Source organism: Vulpes lagopus, chromosome 10, assembly GCF_018345385.1.
Source record: "Vulpes lagopus strain Blue_001 chromosome 10, ASM1834538v1, whole genome shotgun sequence".
In the NCBI taxonomy this organism is placed as follows: domain Eukaryota; kingdom Metazoa; phylum Chordata; class Mammalia; order Carnivora; family Canidae; genus Vulpes; species Vulpes lagopus.
The window spans coordinates 101,995,694-102,010,276 of NC_054833.1; the positions used below are offsets into that span (position 1 = coordinate 101,995,694).

The 14,583-nt window shown below is 46.1% G+C and overlaps 1 protein-coding gene across 1 annotated transcript in view; it reads left to right on the top strand.

Annotated features, from left to right (window-relative positions):
• The window catches only part of CFDP1 (craniofacial development protein 1), a 129,347-nt gene extending 117,496 nt beyond the window's left edge, over positions 1-11,851 (top strand). Inside the window, exons 6-7 of the mRNA XM_041771819.1 lie at positions 953-1,111; positions 11,049-11,851. Coding sequence (XP_041627753.1) covers positions 953-1,111; positions 11,049-11,139 — 250 coding nt within the window. The 3' untranslated portion in view covers positions 11,140-11,851. The remainder of the gene's footprint in view (positions 1-952; positions 1,112-11,048) is intronic.
• Positions 11,852-14,583: the final 2,732 nt, after the last annotated feature.

Below are 14,583 nucleotides of genomic sequence, written 5' to 3' on the forward strand. Positions count from 1 at the left end.
CAGGCTGTATATTCCCTCCTTTCAGGGTGAGGAATGTTCTCCACCTCCTGGGAAAATCCAGGGTCCTGACTCAACAGGAGTCAAAAGGAAACTGATCTTAGAATCCTTCTAAGATACTGTGACTTCTTGCTCATCAGTGTTGGGATCTGTTTTTCTTTTTCTTAAAAGCATTCCCTGGGGTGGCCCCGGGTGGCTTAGTGGTTTAGTGCTGCCTTCCACCCAGGGGGTGATCCTGGAGACCCAGGATCGAGTCCCATGTCGGGCTCCCTGCATGGAGCCTGCTTCTCCCTCTGCCTATGTCTCTGCCTCTCTCTCTCTCTCTCTCTCTCTGTCTCTCATGAATAAATAAATAAATAAAAATCTAAATAAATAAATAAAATGTAAAAAAAATTTTTTTTCAAAAAAAAAGTATTCCCTGGGGTTTTAGGGCACAAAAGATGACTGACTCAGTATGGCTGACATTTATTACACCTTTACTCTGTGCCAGGTGATATCGTAAAGCACTTTACATAGAAGATACACCACAGCCCTATGAGTAACTATTCACTTGGTAGATGATCGAAAACCAAGGCAGATGTGTTTAAGTAGCCTAAAGTCACACAGAGCTGGAATATGAACATAGGCATGTGATTCCAAAGCCCTGTCTGAATCATGCTGCTCTTCTCCCTCCCTGCAAGCAGAGACCTGTCATAAGAGCATACAGAGGGCCTCAGGATTTCCTATTCCTTGGTCCTTAGAGCAGTCAGAGATGTTAAATATAAAAAGTGCGTTTGAATTCTGGTCTACTTAAGTATTCTCCACAGCAGGCAAGAAGTACCCTAGATATAAAAATGGATTCCATTAAGATAAATAGCTCGAATCTCGGGAGCCCTGTGCTAATCAGAAAAAAATGTGAATCGAAAGCTGACAGTTCTTATATGCTTCATGTTTCATTTTTTTCCACTTTCTCTAGGTTAAAAAGATCAAGTGGCATGAGCAGCCTTTTGGGGAAAATTGGAGCCAAGAAGCAGAAGATGAGCACCCTAGAGAAATCCAAATTGGACTGGGAGAGCTTCAAGGAGGAGGAGGGCATTGGTGAAGAACTAGCCATCCACAATCGAGGGAAGGAAGGGTAAGAAATAGTAGATTCTATTCCTCTGAAAATCCTAAACTCTGAAATAGTTTATTGTAGACAGGCCACCCAGGGTTTTTTTTCTTTTTTTCTTTTTTTCTTTTTTTTTTTAAGATTTTATTCGTTTATTTGACAGAGAGAGAGCGAGCCAGAGAACACAAGCAGGGTTAAGCAGCAGGCAGAGGGAGAGGTAGAGGGAGAAGCAGGCTCCCCACTGAGCAGGAAGCCTGATAGGAGACTCCATCCCAGGACTCTGGGATCATGACCTGAGCCAAAGGCAGATGCTTAACCACCTGAGCCACTAGGCCAAGGCCACCCAGTTTAAATAAGTGGGTACTTTTCATGGTGAAACAAAAAATGTGAGTACTTTGGTTTGTCGGTAAAGCTCTGTTCTGGGGAGCAGGTCCTCTTAGTGAGAACACTGAAGGTCACGAGGTTAGGTGGGGTGGTATGTGAGCAGCCCTGCTCTCAGGGCCAGACACATCTGCCAGGCTGAGGTTTCCGAATGATAGCTTCTGTGAACTGTAAGTCACCTTGCTTCATCACATGGTCAGATCTGGCTCTGTCAGCCTTAGCCTGATCTGAATGATTTGGCCTTCTGTGAAGCCAGCCCAGAACAGAGCCAAGAGTGCCTAGATATTGTCATCTCGTGGATTTTTGTCTGTGTCACTATGACCCAAGCTGAGGCTTCAACCTGTATGACATGCCAGCCCTCAGCACCCAGACTATCACTTGCACCCCTCCTCTTCAATTTGGAATACAAAGAGGACGTCAATAGGCCCGTATTTAGGAATGCCAAGAAAGACAGTGTTTGGTGAGTACTTAGGAACCTCAGAAGGAGCTAAGAGGCAAAGTTGCTGTAGATCAGGGTCCATGGCTCAAGATCATCACTCTCTGCCCCTAATGGTGAATAGAAGTGTCTTGGGGCTTATCAGATAACTCTGGGTCCTCCCCGCCCCTGCCTCTCACCAGAAAGGGCTTTCCATGCTGCACACAGCATTTCTGAGGCTCAGCTCCTTTGCCTGTGAATTGGGATAATGGTACCACACTGGAGGTGAGTGTGAAGATCTCATAAAATAATGCATGTAACATATGTATAACATACATACATGTGTATAAAGTACATAAAGCCCTTTGCAGAGTGCCTGTCACATAAAAGCATAATTAAATGGTAGTCATTCAGGTTATTTATAAGCTAAGTTATAATAAAGACAGGTGAGGGGGTTATTTTGGGGGTCATACTTCTAAATTTGGCTTCAAGATCATTTGAATGAACCTACAAGCTGTTCAGTATGTTTTAAATGACTTTATGAGCTTGGTTAACTATCAGGCTCCTAAAATCACTCTGTCAAAGATAGAATGCCACAGGATAGAGGCTAAAGTGCCAATGTCTTCTGAGGAAGGCCCACGATAAAGCACAGGCAGGAGTCAGTGTTATGCAGAGAAGGCCTCTGACATTTGCCCCAAACATCCCTGTCTCTGACTCTATTCTGGTTACTCACAGGTCATTCCTCTTCTCCACATTTGCCTAGTGATCTAAGGCAGCAGAAGGCCTGCCAGTGTGCAACACTTTATTGGTCCTCTGAGTATTGATTATGTGGGTCGGACAGTGTTCCTTCTGCTCAAGTTAATCGAGGTCTTATAAAAGGAAGTGATGATGCTGTTGAAGATAAGACAGAGTTAATAAATGTAGACTGAAAGAGAAAACAAGATTAAAAGGACATCTGTCTGCCCAATGAGGACTTTTCAGGTGATAGAAAATCACGTAACTAGGTTAGGGAACCACTAATAGTGTGCAGCCTTTAGGTACTCTGCTTTCCCCTCCTTCTCTGAACCTCTTTGCCCCACCCAACGATTCCACCAATCTGATTGTGTTTCTCCAGTGTGGATCTGATGTCTTCTTTGCTCTGCCTCTGGCTCTTCTTACCTTCCCTCTCCAGTGCCTGCTCCCACCTCCACTCACATGCCTTTCCTAGCTCTTGCAGGCAGATTAAGGGGCCCAACCCCTTGTACAGGGAACAGGCTGTAGCTCTGCTTCTTACCTTGGCTAAGCCTGAGAATCATCTTGCAGGGGTGCTTTCAGAGTTGGGGTAACAAGGCCACTCCTGTACAGAGCTGCTGGATCAAGAGTCACAGATAGCTGTATTTTTAACTCACCCCTCAGGTGCTTTTGATGCATGCCAGGGTTGAGAATCACTAGACCATAGCATCACAATTCCAGAGATTAGAGCAAGACAACCAGCTTCTGGCTGAGCCTTTCCAACACATACATAACTAGAGAGCCAATTTCAAAACAGGAAATGTCAAGAAGGACAAGAAGATTTCTCCTGAGAAGTGTGCCCAGTGGCACGCTATGGAAGGAAAGAAGCATAGGAACCAAACCTATAAGGTCTTTGGGTAGAGGGCAGGCAGGTCAGGCCCCTAAACTCTCTCACAGGGATGCCAGTGGCAGCAAAGTCATCACCTGGGAGGGGGATACTCTGCAGGAGTATGTGGAGAACCCCAAGAGGTGTACCCCTGGAATAAAAGTGACCTTTGCTGAAACCAAGTGGTTTCAGAGCTACCTACCTGTGAGTACTGATTGACCTCTGCCATATATTTTTATAAGACTATGGCCTTTTCATAAGTACCAAATTTAAATTGATCTTTTATATAAGAATTCAAGTCATAACTGGTGGTAAAAATATTCCTATTACGCACACAGTCCTTTTTTTTTTTTTTTTTACGCACACAGTCCTGATTAAAATAAGATTGTATTGAGATTAAAAGCTTAGGTCATGCTTTTTATGATTTGATAGTAACTCCAGTTCAATAAATGCTAACACATCTTTCCCCTTGTAAAGATTTGATAGAATTTGAAGCTAGATTGGTCAATATATGTTTATTATTGTCCAGTTATTTAAAAGGCAATTTTGCCATCTTCAAATATGCACATAAGGAGACAAGGTATCTAGAAACCACTGGCACAGGACCAGATAATTTCTAAAATCTGTATCTGATACTTCCATTGTCTACATTCTTTGCAGAAAATTTACTAGAACTCTCATTAGACATCAATAAACTAAGCACTCCAGTGAAGGGCCAGAGATTGACCCTTCATTGAATTAGAAAACAAAAAATGACTATATACTGATTAAAAGAGACATATAGAAACAGCAGGATTTGGGATAAGTGAAAATAAAAAAGAGACAGGATAAACCATGCAGCCACGAACCAGAAGAAAGGTGTAGTAGTCAATAGTCATACTGATATTAAACAAAACAGACTTTGAGACAAAAGTGTTACCAGAAATAGAAGTGATCGCCTCATAATGGTGGAAACACTCAATGCATCTGGGAGATAAGACTGTTCACATCCAGATGTCCCCCTGACCTTAACTGAACAGCAGTCACTCCCTGCAATTCAGCAGTCCCGCCCCAGCTGTGTTCCCAGCAGAAATTCAGTTGTGTGTTCCCCAAAGACAGATGTGAGGATTTCAATGATAGTGCTTTTCATAATATGCCCAAACTGGAAACAACTCAAGTATCCATCAGTAATGCAGTAGGCAAAGTGTGAAGATCGAATTGGCTTTATGCAGTAGTTCCTGAATCAGGCATCCTCTCTACCAAGAAAAAGGAAGCTCTAGAGGACTACAGAAAGGGAATGATTTTTAAAAGGAGGACAAGGAAGTCATATATAGAAAAAAGGATTATTTCAGGTGAGGTCACCTCCATTTGTGTACAGAGGGTTTCAGTAGGTGGATTGCATCATCTTTCTTTGGAGGTTGAAGAAGGCCCATGTGACATATTGGTGCTGACCAGAAGATTCCTCACTGACCGGTTAAAGGTTACATTCCTAGAGGGTTGAAACCGCAGTGAAGTTAGTTATTAAGTCTGGGTTTAATAACCTGGGGCTTTAACCTAAATGACACCATTTTGGGCCTCAGGTTTTCTTTTTAACAGTTTACAGATTGGGTTACTCTTTAGCAACCAGAATGAACATGGCTAAATTCCAGTAATAGAGTAACAGAGTTCTTTGCAGTATGATCCCATTTATATAAAAGGTCAAAAACAGGCAAAAGCAGTGTGTCTATTGAGTCATTTTGTGAAAGAAGCAAGTCATGAAAGAATTCACAGTATAAGTCTATTTATATCAAGTTCAAAATTAGGCACAACTAGACCATAATGTCAAGGGCACAGAAACTTAAAAGGCAAGCAAGCTCACACCTGGCCGGACCGGCATTGGCCTAAGAGTTATGCAGGGGCCTCCTTTGAGCAGCCAGCATTCCGCTTCTTGATTTGGCAATGGCTACATGAGCACTTGCTTTATGACAGGTCATTTGTCTTGCCTGTTTTATACACTTTAATCTGTGTATGTTATATTTTACACAAAACTGAATTGAAACTGGGGCGCCTGGGTGGTGCATTCGCTTGGATGTCTGACTCTTGGTTTCAGCTCAGATCATGATCTCAGGGTCATGAGATTGAACCCCTTGTTGGGTTCTTTGCTCAGTGGGGAGTCTGCTAGAGATTCTCTCCCTCTTTCTCTGCCTCTCCACACCCCCACTCACTCATGGGCATGTGTAGGTGCTTGCTCTCTCATAAATAAATCTTAAAAAAAAAATTTGAAACTCTATTTGTCCTGGCTCTACTACCAACCTGCCATGTGCTCTAGTCCATATCTTCATCTATAAGGTAGAAACTCTTCAGTGTACTATACTTCTCAAGTTTATCATGAGAAATAAGTAGGGGAGATGTCTGGTGCGCTTATAAATATAATGAGTCCTCTGCCCACTCTTCTTTCTCCCATCTGCCATTATTAACCTCACTGTAGGGGGCATTGCTGCAAATGGAAAGCTAGGTGCCTTACTCTTTTAAATTCCCTCCTGGTGTCTTCCTGCCAGCCCTTCCAGAATACTTTCTACAGAGGTGGCAGCTATAGTTTGGGGGCATCTCCTCCAATCTCCCTGGCTCATGTCTCTTCCTTCTCGGGGCTAAGCTCCGGGCAGCCATCCGTCCTCACATTCCCTGCAAACCCCACACTCCAGGAGAGCTCACTAGTTATGTGGCTGAGGTTCCCCACTATGATGACTCCCAGAAAATTTCTCCTTGCCCGACCCACTGTTGGACTGAACTCCAGACTCCTTGAATAACAGCTGTTGGGTTGACCTCTCCATTTGCATGTCCAAGACACACATCAAACCTAACATCCAAAACCGAACACTTGTATCCTTTCCAAAAAGATTCCTTCCTCAGTCAGAAAATGAGACCATCACCATCCAACTTTTAAAAGAAAAACCTAGGAGTCATTCTTGATTTCCTCTTTGAATTCACATTCTGAAAGTCCAGGAGACAGTTCATTCAGAAAGTACTTGAGTCCAGCCCCATAGCCACTGCTCCAGCACAAGCCACAGATCTGTTGTGCTCCCTCCTTCCCTTTGTCCCTTCCCTGCAGTCTCCCCCACAGTAACTAAAAGGATTTTCAAAATACAACTTTTCCTCTGTTCCCTACTGGAAGTCCCCCAGTGGTACTAAAAGTCAATGTTCAGTTCCTTATCCTGGCATTCTAGGCTCTTCCTGAGTTGGCTCTTGCCTACCTCATGTCCCCTTTTCCCCTTCTCATGACAGCCTCTGTAGGGTTTCTCCCAGTGCTCCTTCATGATGGCTTTTGTCACTTGGAGTTCGACTCAGATGCCACTCTAGCCACACCCCAGGAACTGTCAGCCCTATCACTTTGTTGGAGCGTGTCGTGTTCTGGTTGATATACAGTGGACCTCCAATGGCAGTGCCAGGTTCACCCCCAAAAGAGGACCCAACCCAGAGCAGGTGCTGAGCCATCTCACTGTCTACATGCCTGTCCCACTAGCCACTAGACAATCATGGCTTTGTTTTAGGACCTAGTAGGATTAGAATTAGCCCCCCAGAAAAGAAGGGCATGATATACCAGAATGATGTCTCTGTCCAGGCATCATTTCCAGGCAGCAGAGTTGCTTAAAATCCCAGTACCCAAGATGGTCCATCATCTCCACAGCAGAGTGGCTGCTCTTCCTCTGAGCCCCGGACTCCCGGGCTGGCTCAGCATTTCTGGAGCAGCCTCTAGCATTGCTTGCTCTAACCCTGTAGCTGATCATCCAGGCACCCTGGCAGTGTGTGGGGCCAGCTGAGGTAGAGAGACCAAGGGGATGGCTTGGCTGCAGCTGGCATCAAATTGAAGGTCAAGGAACACAACAATTGGAAACCAGGTGTGTTGATGATATGGAGAGGCATGAAGGAACCCAGGGAAAGTCATTCTGCCTCCATGACCACCCAGGAGTTACTCAGAACCAGCACAGCCTGGTGAGATGGGAGGACAGCAGTGAAGAAGCTTCACTAAAATCACCATTCTTTTACTCTGGGCCTCAAGAGGTTTACAAGTTATATACTATTCCACAGGGATGAGGGGGATGCAGGCTTGTGCAACACTGGACAGGTTGCTTCTCTCAAGCAAAACACTGCCTGTCCTATTGCACCCATCACAGGGCTTTATCTTCAGACATCCTCCAATGCCTGCTGTTTCCCAGAGCTGGGAACCAAGCTGACCCATGCTGCCTGTCACATTTGTGCATGTGTATGTGCATGTGTATGTTTGCTCAGGGAACTGAATGCTGGCTCTCTCGGAACAGTCATAACACAGCTGGCAGTGCCCTCAGTTGGGTACCTGCCTCACATGTCCCTGCACCTCCATGTGCTCCTCCTTTCCCTAACCAGTGGGGAGGAGGCCTGGATCTCAAACAGTTGGTATCAGAAAAGTAATTTGGGTTGAAAAATCAAAAAGATACCAGAGCCTGTTTTATTTAACCTGGTTCTGAAAGGAAAAGCTATAAAATAAAATCCCTTAGGTTTTGATTTTATTAGCATGTTTTATTAATGAAAGTAAAGAGCAGCTTCCTCTTAAATGGGCCACCTAGAGCAGTAGTAGCAAGAAGGTATGATGCTCTCACCCTACCTACGCCCCCGCCTCGGCTTCCCGGTGGACTGGGCCCAATCAGGCTGGGTCCCCAGGAGTGCTGGGCGCAGACCAGAAAAACACTATTTCACTTGTCTGCTGGTGGCTGTGTTCTGGGATTCTAACCAGCTTACTGTTCCTGAAAACTTCCTGAAGTTCAGTTTAAATAGGCCATCTACGTGGGACCCCATGGAGGAGGCAGCGTTCCCCAGAAACCCTTGCTCTTCTGGGGCATTTGGTCTCTTGGCCCCTGTTCCAGCTATCCCAGGTTCTGAGGCTTTGTAGTGGTACAGTCACCTCTCAATGCTCAGTTGTTCTTTGTTTTATTATTACAAAGCACTTCTCAAAGGCTCACTGCATTGTCAGAGGGGCATTACAATCTTTATTCCTGTTTTACAGTGAAGAAAAATAAGGCAGAGAAATTAAATATCTTGCCCAAAGTCAAATAGTAAATATCAGACCCGCTCTCATCCTCAGCACCTTTCCTGTCTCTTGGGGAGAGGGGTGGTCCATATCCAATAGAAGTTTTGTTCCTGGCCAGCTCTTGGCTGGATCCTGTTAGCAGCTGCAGATGGCTGTAAATGGGGAAATGAAGTCGCCAGGCCTGCCTTGATGGCCTTTGTCTGGGTTGCCCTTGAGAATTCAGTTGTGTTCTGCACCTGTGCCCCTCTTGGCTGCCTGAACCCTTCCCTAAACCTGAGCTCTGCCTGCACCTGCCTGTGAAGTGCCCAGCCTGCCTTTACTCTTGAGAGTCTCAAAGTCAGCTGGACCCAGCACAGCTTCAGGGAACCTGCAAGGCCATCAGTCATGCTCAGTGAGCATCCTAATTTAAGTATCACTTCCTCTTTAAGGGAAAATTGAGAAGACCACAAATGCTCAAGCCCACACACTTCCTCTTCCTTCTCTGACAGCACTGGGTAACGGCTCTCTGGAGATATGCCCTAAATTCTCCTGTAGCCCGGGTGTGCACCCTTTTTTTTTTCCTGCTGAGCATCAGGGGATAGTTAGGGCTGTCAAAATACTGATTCCCATCTCCGTCTTCACCCAGGGCTGTTCAGCTAAGCTGGGGTGGGCAGGCCGGGGGGTGGTGGGAATGATGGTTGAGCCATGGCAGAGTCCTTTGGTCAATTTTGGTTAGCATCCCCTCTGGAGAATTGAGGGCCCCTTGGTGATCGGTGGAAGGCCAGCTTGTCTTCTTCTTTATCAAAAGGGGGTCCACAGTGTCTGTGGCTTTCCTGTCTGCCAAGGAATCTGAAATCCAGATACAGCCGTATCTGGCCATAACACACATAGCCAGGCATCCTGTGTTTCACTCACTAAATCTGATGGCCTGATCTGGAGGGGTTATGTCAAACCGAGGAGCAGGCCCTACTGTTATTTCCAATCATTCTGGCCTCTGGTTGGTGGTGTAGAGTCAATAGCTTAGTTCCTGATCCCTGACCTAGTTGCTGATAATACCCATCAAGAGACCTGACTGCTCCCCTTTTAGATCTGTTGTCCTTCGGGACCCTGGCAGAAGCTGGCCTCTCAAAACGTTGGTGGCATTAGCTGCCATTTTCTTGAGCACCTGCTCTGCTAAAGCATTTTATGAACACTCTTTCATTCAGTACACAAAGCAGCCCAGAATTCATTTTTCTTTCTTGTTAGATTAGGAAACAAGATTGACAAAATTAGGTGGTTTACCAGAGTCACACAGCTAGCAAGTGACAGTCAGGGTTTGAACTCAGAGCCACCTGGGCCTCTGCAGGAAGGTATGGGAATGGGCTGCAGCAGGGTGCCACAGCAGGGCATGCAGTGCCCCAGCTCTGCAAGGGAACACAGACTCCTGAACCTGGTAACGTTCTTGTCCTAAACATAATGACTTTGTGATGACAGATGCACATTTTATACAGTGCAACAAAAGAAAAATTAGTACAGAGATTCAATTATGTCTCCTGTTTTCAATGACAGTTTTGCTCTCTCGGTAGATTAATTAGCAGCAGAGATCCCCTCCCCCAGGCGAGACACGACCCACTTTATGGCGTAAAGGTGCATTAAAATGCAGCTGTGTCTCATTAAGCCGCCAGCCACTCCTCCTTCCCTGCCCACTTCTGCCCTGCGCTTCCTTCCCATCCCGCTTCCTTCCCATCCCGCCCTGCCCAATGAGGACCTGGGGGAGCCATGTCTGTGAAACTTGACCCCCGTTAGGGCACAGAGCCCCGACCTTGTGAGGGGCCCTGGATGTGGACTATGGGTGGCTGCTGTTGCTCTCATTCCCTTAGAGAGACCTCAGGGAGGCATTTTGGACCGGAGTGGGCAGAGGACACCCGAGAACGGCAGGGGAAGGAAGAGGAGGGCACTGAAGACAGTGGAACCCCTTGAAAGGGAGTGCTCTATGTGCCCACTTGAAGCTTCCCTGCAGCCCCAGGAAGTAGTTTCTACAAAGACCCTGTTTCTCCCGTTTTCAGATGCACCTTTTTCCCACAGTTGGAGGTATAGTACATATGCAGGACTCATAGCTTTCCCTGGCCCCCCAACTCCACACACTACTAAGACCAGGAAATACGGCATCGCTATTTTGCTGTTGAGAAAAATGAGGCTCGGAGATGTTCAGTCCTTGGCCAGTGCAGCCTAGCTAATGTGAAACAGAGCTAGCTACCCACTGAACCCATGCCTGACTAAGCCTATGTGCTTCTGTCCCTAAAACCTTGTTACAGAACAGCAGTGTTTGAACCCAGGATAGGTTGTTGCTTTCTCCTTTTCGTTTTACTTTCAGTGACATCTGAACCAGAAGCATCGTTGTTTAGACCAAATATGAGTGGTTTGGATATTACTGAGTGAGTCGTGGGTGGTCACTGTGGTCAGCAGCTGTGGTCATCTACTTGTATTCGCTGTAAGCTAGTGATCCTGCCGGTGGACAGTTCACACCTCCGTGGGTGGGGGGCGCTGTGCTCCTACAGGAGTCTGCTGACAAACCTTTTGTATTTTCTTCTAGGTACATTGAAAGGAAGGCTTTTCTAGACCGAGTGGACCACAGGCAGTTTGAAATCGAGCGAGACCTCAGGCTGAGCAAAATGAAACCCTGATGTTATGGGGGGGAATCAACAACAGCTTAATCCTGTTTACAATGTGAGCTTCTGGTGCATCTGTGAAATGTCTCCAGTGTTTCTCATCAGCTGTTCCCACCAAGGTCTCTTTTTCTACGTTGGATTTCTGTCTTTGTATCTTGATCTCATGTGTTTCATTCATTTTACTTTTAAAAGTTTGTCCTTAAAAAAAATAAAAATAAAAGTTGGTCCTGCGAGATGAGAGGCTGGTGAAGATGAGGGCACCACTGGCCTTCCCTTTATTCTCCAAAGGCCACCAGCCAGGCCTGCCTGGGCTGGCCCTGGGGTGGAGAGCTGAGCAGCCCGAGGGTGCGTTTCTGGGCTCTTTCTGAAGTCGGCCTTGCCCCAGAGACCCAGGGAGAACTGCTCACTAATGTGGGTAGAATGCCAAGTCCTTGGCAGTTTTGTTCTTGTTCCGCTGCTACTTCTCTCCTAATCTCTTCCTCTCTCCTAAATGGGATTCTTATTCACTGGTGTAAGGTCAGGCTGAAAATAAGCATGCATTATTGCTGAATTAGGGATGTTTTCCCCCCTTTGGCCTTTTTCCTCTTCCCAGAGTTCAAGTCAGTTTAAGATGTGCTCCCACCTCAGTAATTCTTTTTGTTTGTCAAAGACTCTGAAAGACTCTTTTTTATACTCAGTAGGAAAATTTAAATTCCAAACTTCGTAGTAATAAAGCAGTAAAACCCCACAATTTGCTTTTGGGGTGTGTGTGTGTCTGGGTGTCCTGAGCAATATGGACAGGTTAAGGGGAAGGTAGAGTTCCAAAGACTGGAAGCCAGTGCCTGTCTGGACGTGTAGCCAGTGTGACCTTGACCACAGCTTGGCTTTCTGAGGCTTTGTTTCCTGGTGTGTAAATGGTACAAGTAACACCAGTACCTTATATGGTTGAGACGAGCTAATGATATACCTGGAGTCCCCCATCCAGTCCTTGAATTCATGGGAAGAAGATCATGGCAACCAAGACCTGATCCTCGATACTACATGGTTATGGGGTCATGGACCTGATTACTCAGAAAGGTAGTTTACTGGCTATGTTTGAACACATTGTCTGTTCACATCCACTCTGATAAAGGATTTTAAAAGTGGTAATAGAAGCCCTTTGAGGGCTTACAGATGGCCTGTAAGGCCTCAGTACAGTCCTGCACAGTGATACAGGAGTAACAGGAAAGTCCTCTAAGGTAAGACAAGACAGCGCTCCACTTAGGGCAAGTGCATCCAGACCCTCAGGAGCCACAGCTGAGACTGAGATGATGCCAGTCCTGCCACATGTCAGCCTCTGGGCATCACCCTCTGTTTACCACCTCTTCCCTTCTGAGTCCTGAGGGCCTCTAGCGCTGGCTCTCTCACACAGTTCTTCATACTACGGCAGCCATATATGAGCCGGCTCCTCGTCTGGTTTGAGAAACGATCTGGAATCCCACAGAATAAGTGGTGCTCAGCCCATCATAAGTTAGGGGTTTTCTTCTTTAGCAAATCTTCATGCCTTTGAAGCCTACAAGATCAGGACAGCAGCTGCAAGAGCATGCTGGGTTCTTCACACAGGTGGGTTTGCTCCAAGGTATGTGGAGAGAAGTTGGAAAAATCAATGAGCACTGCAGCGTGTGCATTTGCACTTCAGTTTCTGTTCCCAGCCCTCAACACAGGCTTCTCTCCTGTGCCCTGCATTGGATTAAATTTACAGCTGTGCAAAGGTTAGTTCCTTTCTGCTGCTTTTGAGTTAGTGGATCTTTTCCCAGCAGGTTCACTGTACACATCTGATCTCCACTCAGTGACTTTTTACACATCCATGCATCTCTTACAGAAAGCCCTTCGGGAAGCAGCCTAGTGACCAGTCTGCCAAAACTAGGACTGGGCCCCCGTCCTGAGTGGCTGCCACCAGCCACCAGACTTCAGAAAGCGCTAGGCTCATCAGAGTCTCTCCCTCTCCTCCCCTATAGACTAGGCAGGCTGCTGCAAGCAGAAGCAGTTGGGTTCTTTTATATCAAAAGAGCAAAACACCAAAAAGGAAGTTGAGAGAACCCCACTCTTTACTATCCAAGCCACATGCAAGCTATCCTGACACCCTCACCGTGTGCCTTGCACCAAGTGGAACATAAACTCCACGCAGCCAGTAAAATAAAAAGCCCTTCAAGTCTAGCCCCTTTTGGCAGAATCTGGCAGCTTGTCAAGGAGTGTGTAGCTGTTTACACCATTCCTGTTACAGAAGCCCTTCCTCCCAACTTTGTGCACCCTTACTTCAGTGTTCCCAGACTTTCACAGTTCAAATAATTTCATTTGCCTTTCAGCTGCCTCCATAGAACCTCTTTAAAAGCCACCTGCATTGGGGCGTTTGGCTGACTCAGTTAGTACATGTGACTCTTGATCTCAGGTTCTAAGATCGAGCTCCAGGTTGAATGTAGAGATTACTTTAAAATATTTAAGGGGCGTCTGGGTGGCTCAGTCAGTTGAGTGCCTTCTGCCTGGGTCATGATCGCGGGGTCCTGGGATTGAGCCCCACATCAGGCTCCCTGCTCAGCGGGCAGCCTGCTTTTTCCCTCTCTTTGTCCCTGTGTGTTCTCTCTCTCTCTCTCTCTCTCAAAATAATAAAATCTTTAAAAAATAAATTTTTAAGTGACTTATATTAAACTAAGTTCATAATATTGATGAAGCCACTTCTTCTGGCTAATACCTATGCACGTGTGTATCTATGTGCACACATGTATCATCCTACAGTGAGACTTAAAAGCAGCTTCAAAGCTGGCTCTTACATACATCTCATTGGCCTTTGCTGGATCATCTGCCTGCCCCCAGCTGGAGGGGAGGCTGAAAAAACTTGCCGTGGGAGATGGGGAGTGGAATTAGGAATAGGTGATAGGGGGACGCCTGGGTGGCTCAGTGGTTGAGCGTCAGCCTTTGGCTCAAGGTGTGATCCTGGAGTCCGAGGATTGGATCCTGCATGGACTCCTTGTGGGGAGCCTGCTTCTCCCTCTGCCTATGTCTCTGCCTTTCTCTCTGTGTCTCTCATGAATAAATAAAATCTTAAAAAAAAAAAAAAAAGTGGGTAATAGGTCAGCCAAACAGTGGTACCTGAACACTCAATTCTTTGTCATAAATCTACAGACTTGTCTCCATTTGGTCCTTTAAATTGTCACCAAGGAGTGGGAGGAGAGATGGGCCATGTATTGATAATTGTTGAATCTACCTGAGGAATCCAGCAAGTCCTTCACACTATTATCTCTACTTCTATTTGGATTTGTTATTGATCGTGAATTGTTCTTTTTTTAATCATGCCAGAGAGAATGGAGCTGTTTAAAGGAAAGGACTAAGAAGTGTGTCGGCTGTTCTAGGACAGAACGGGCAGCCTCCCAGAGACCCACTCCCACTCTGCAGGTCTGACAGTGGCCAGGAATGTAGTGGCAGGGAACCTCTGGTCTACGAGGA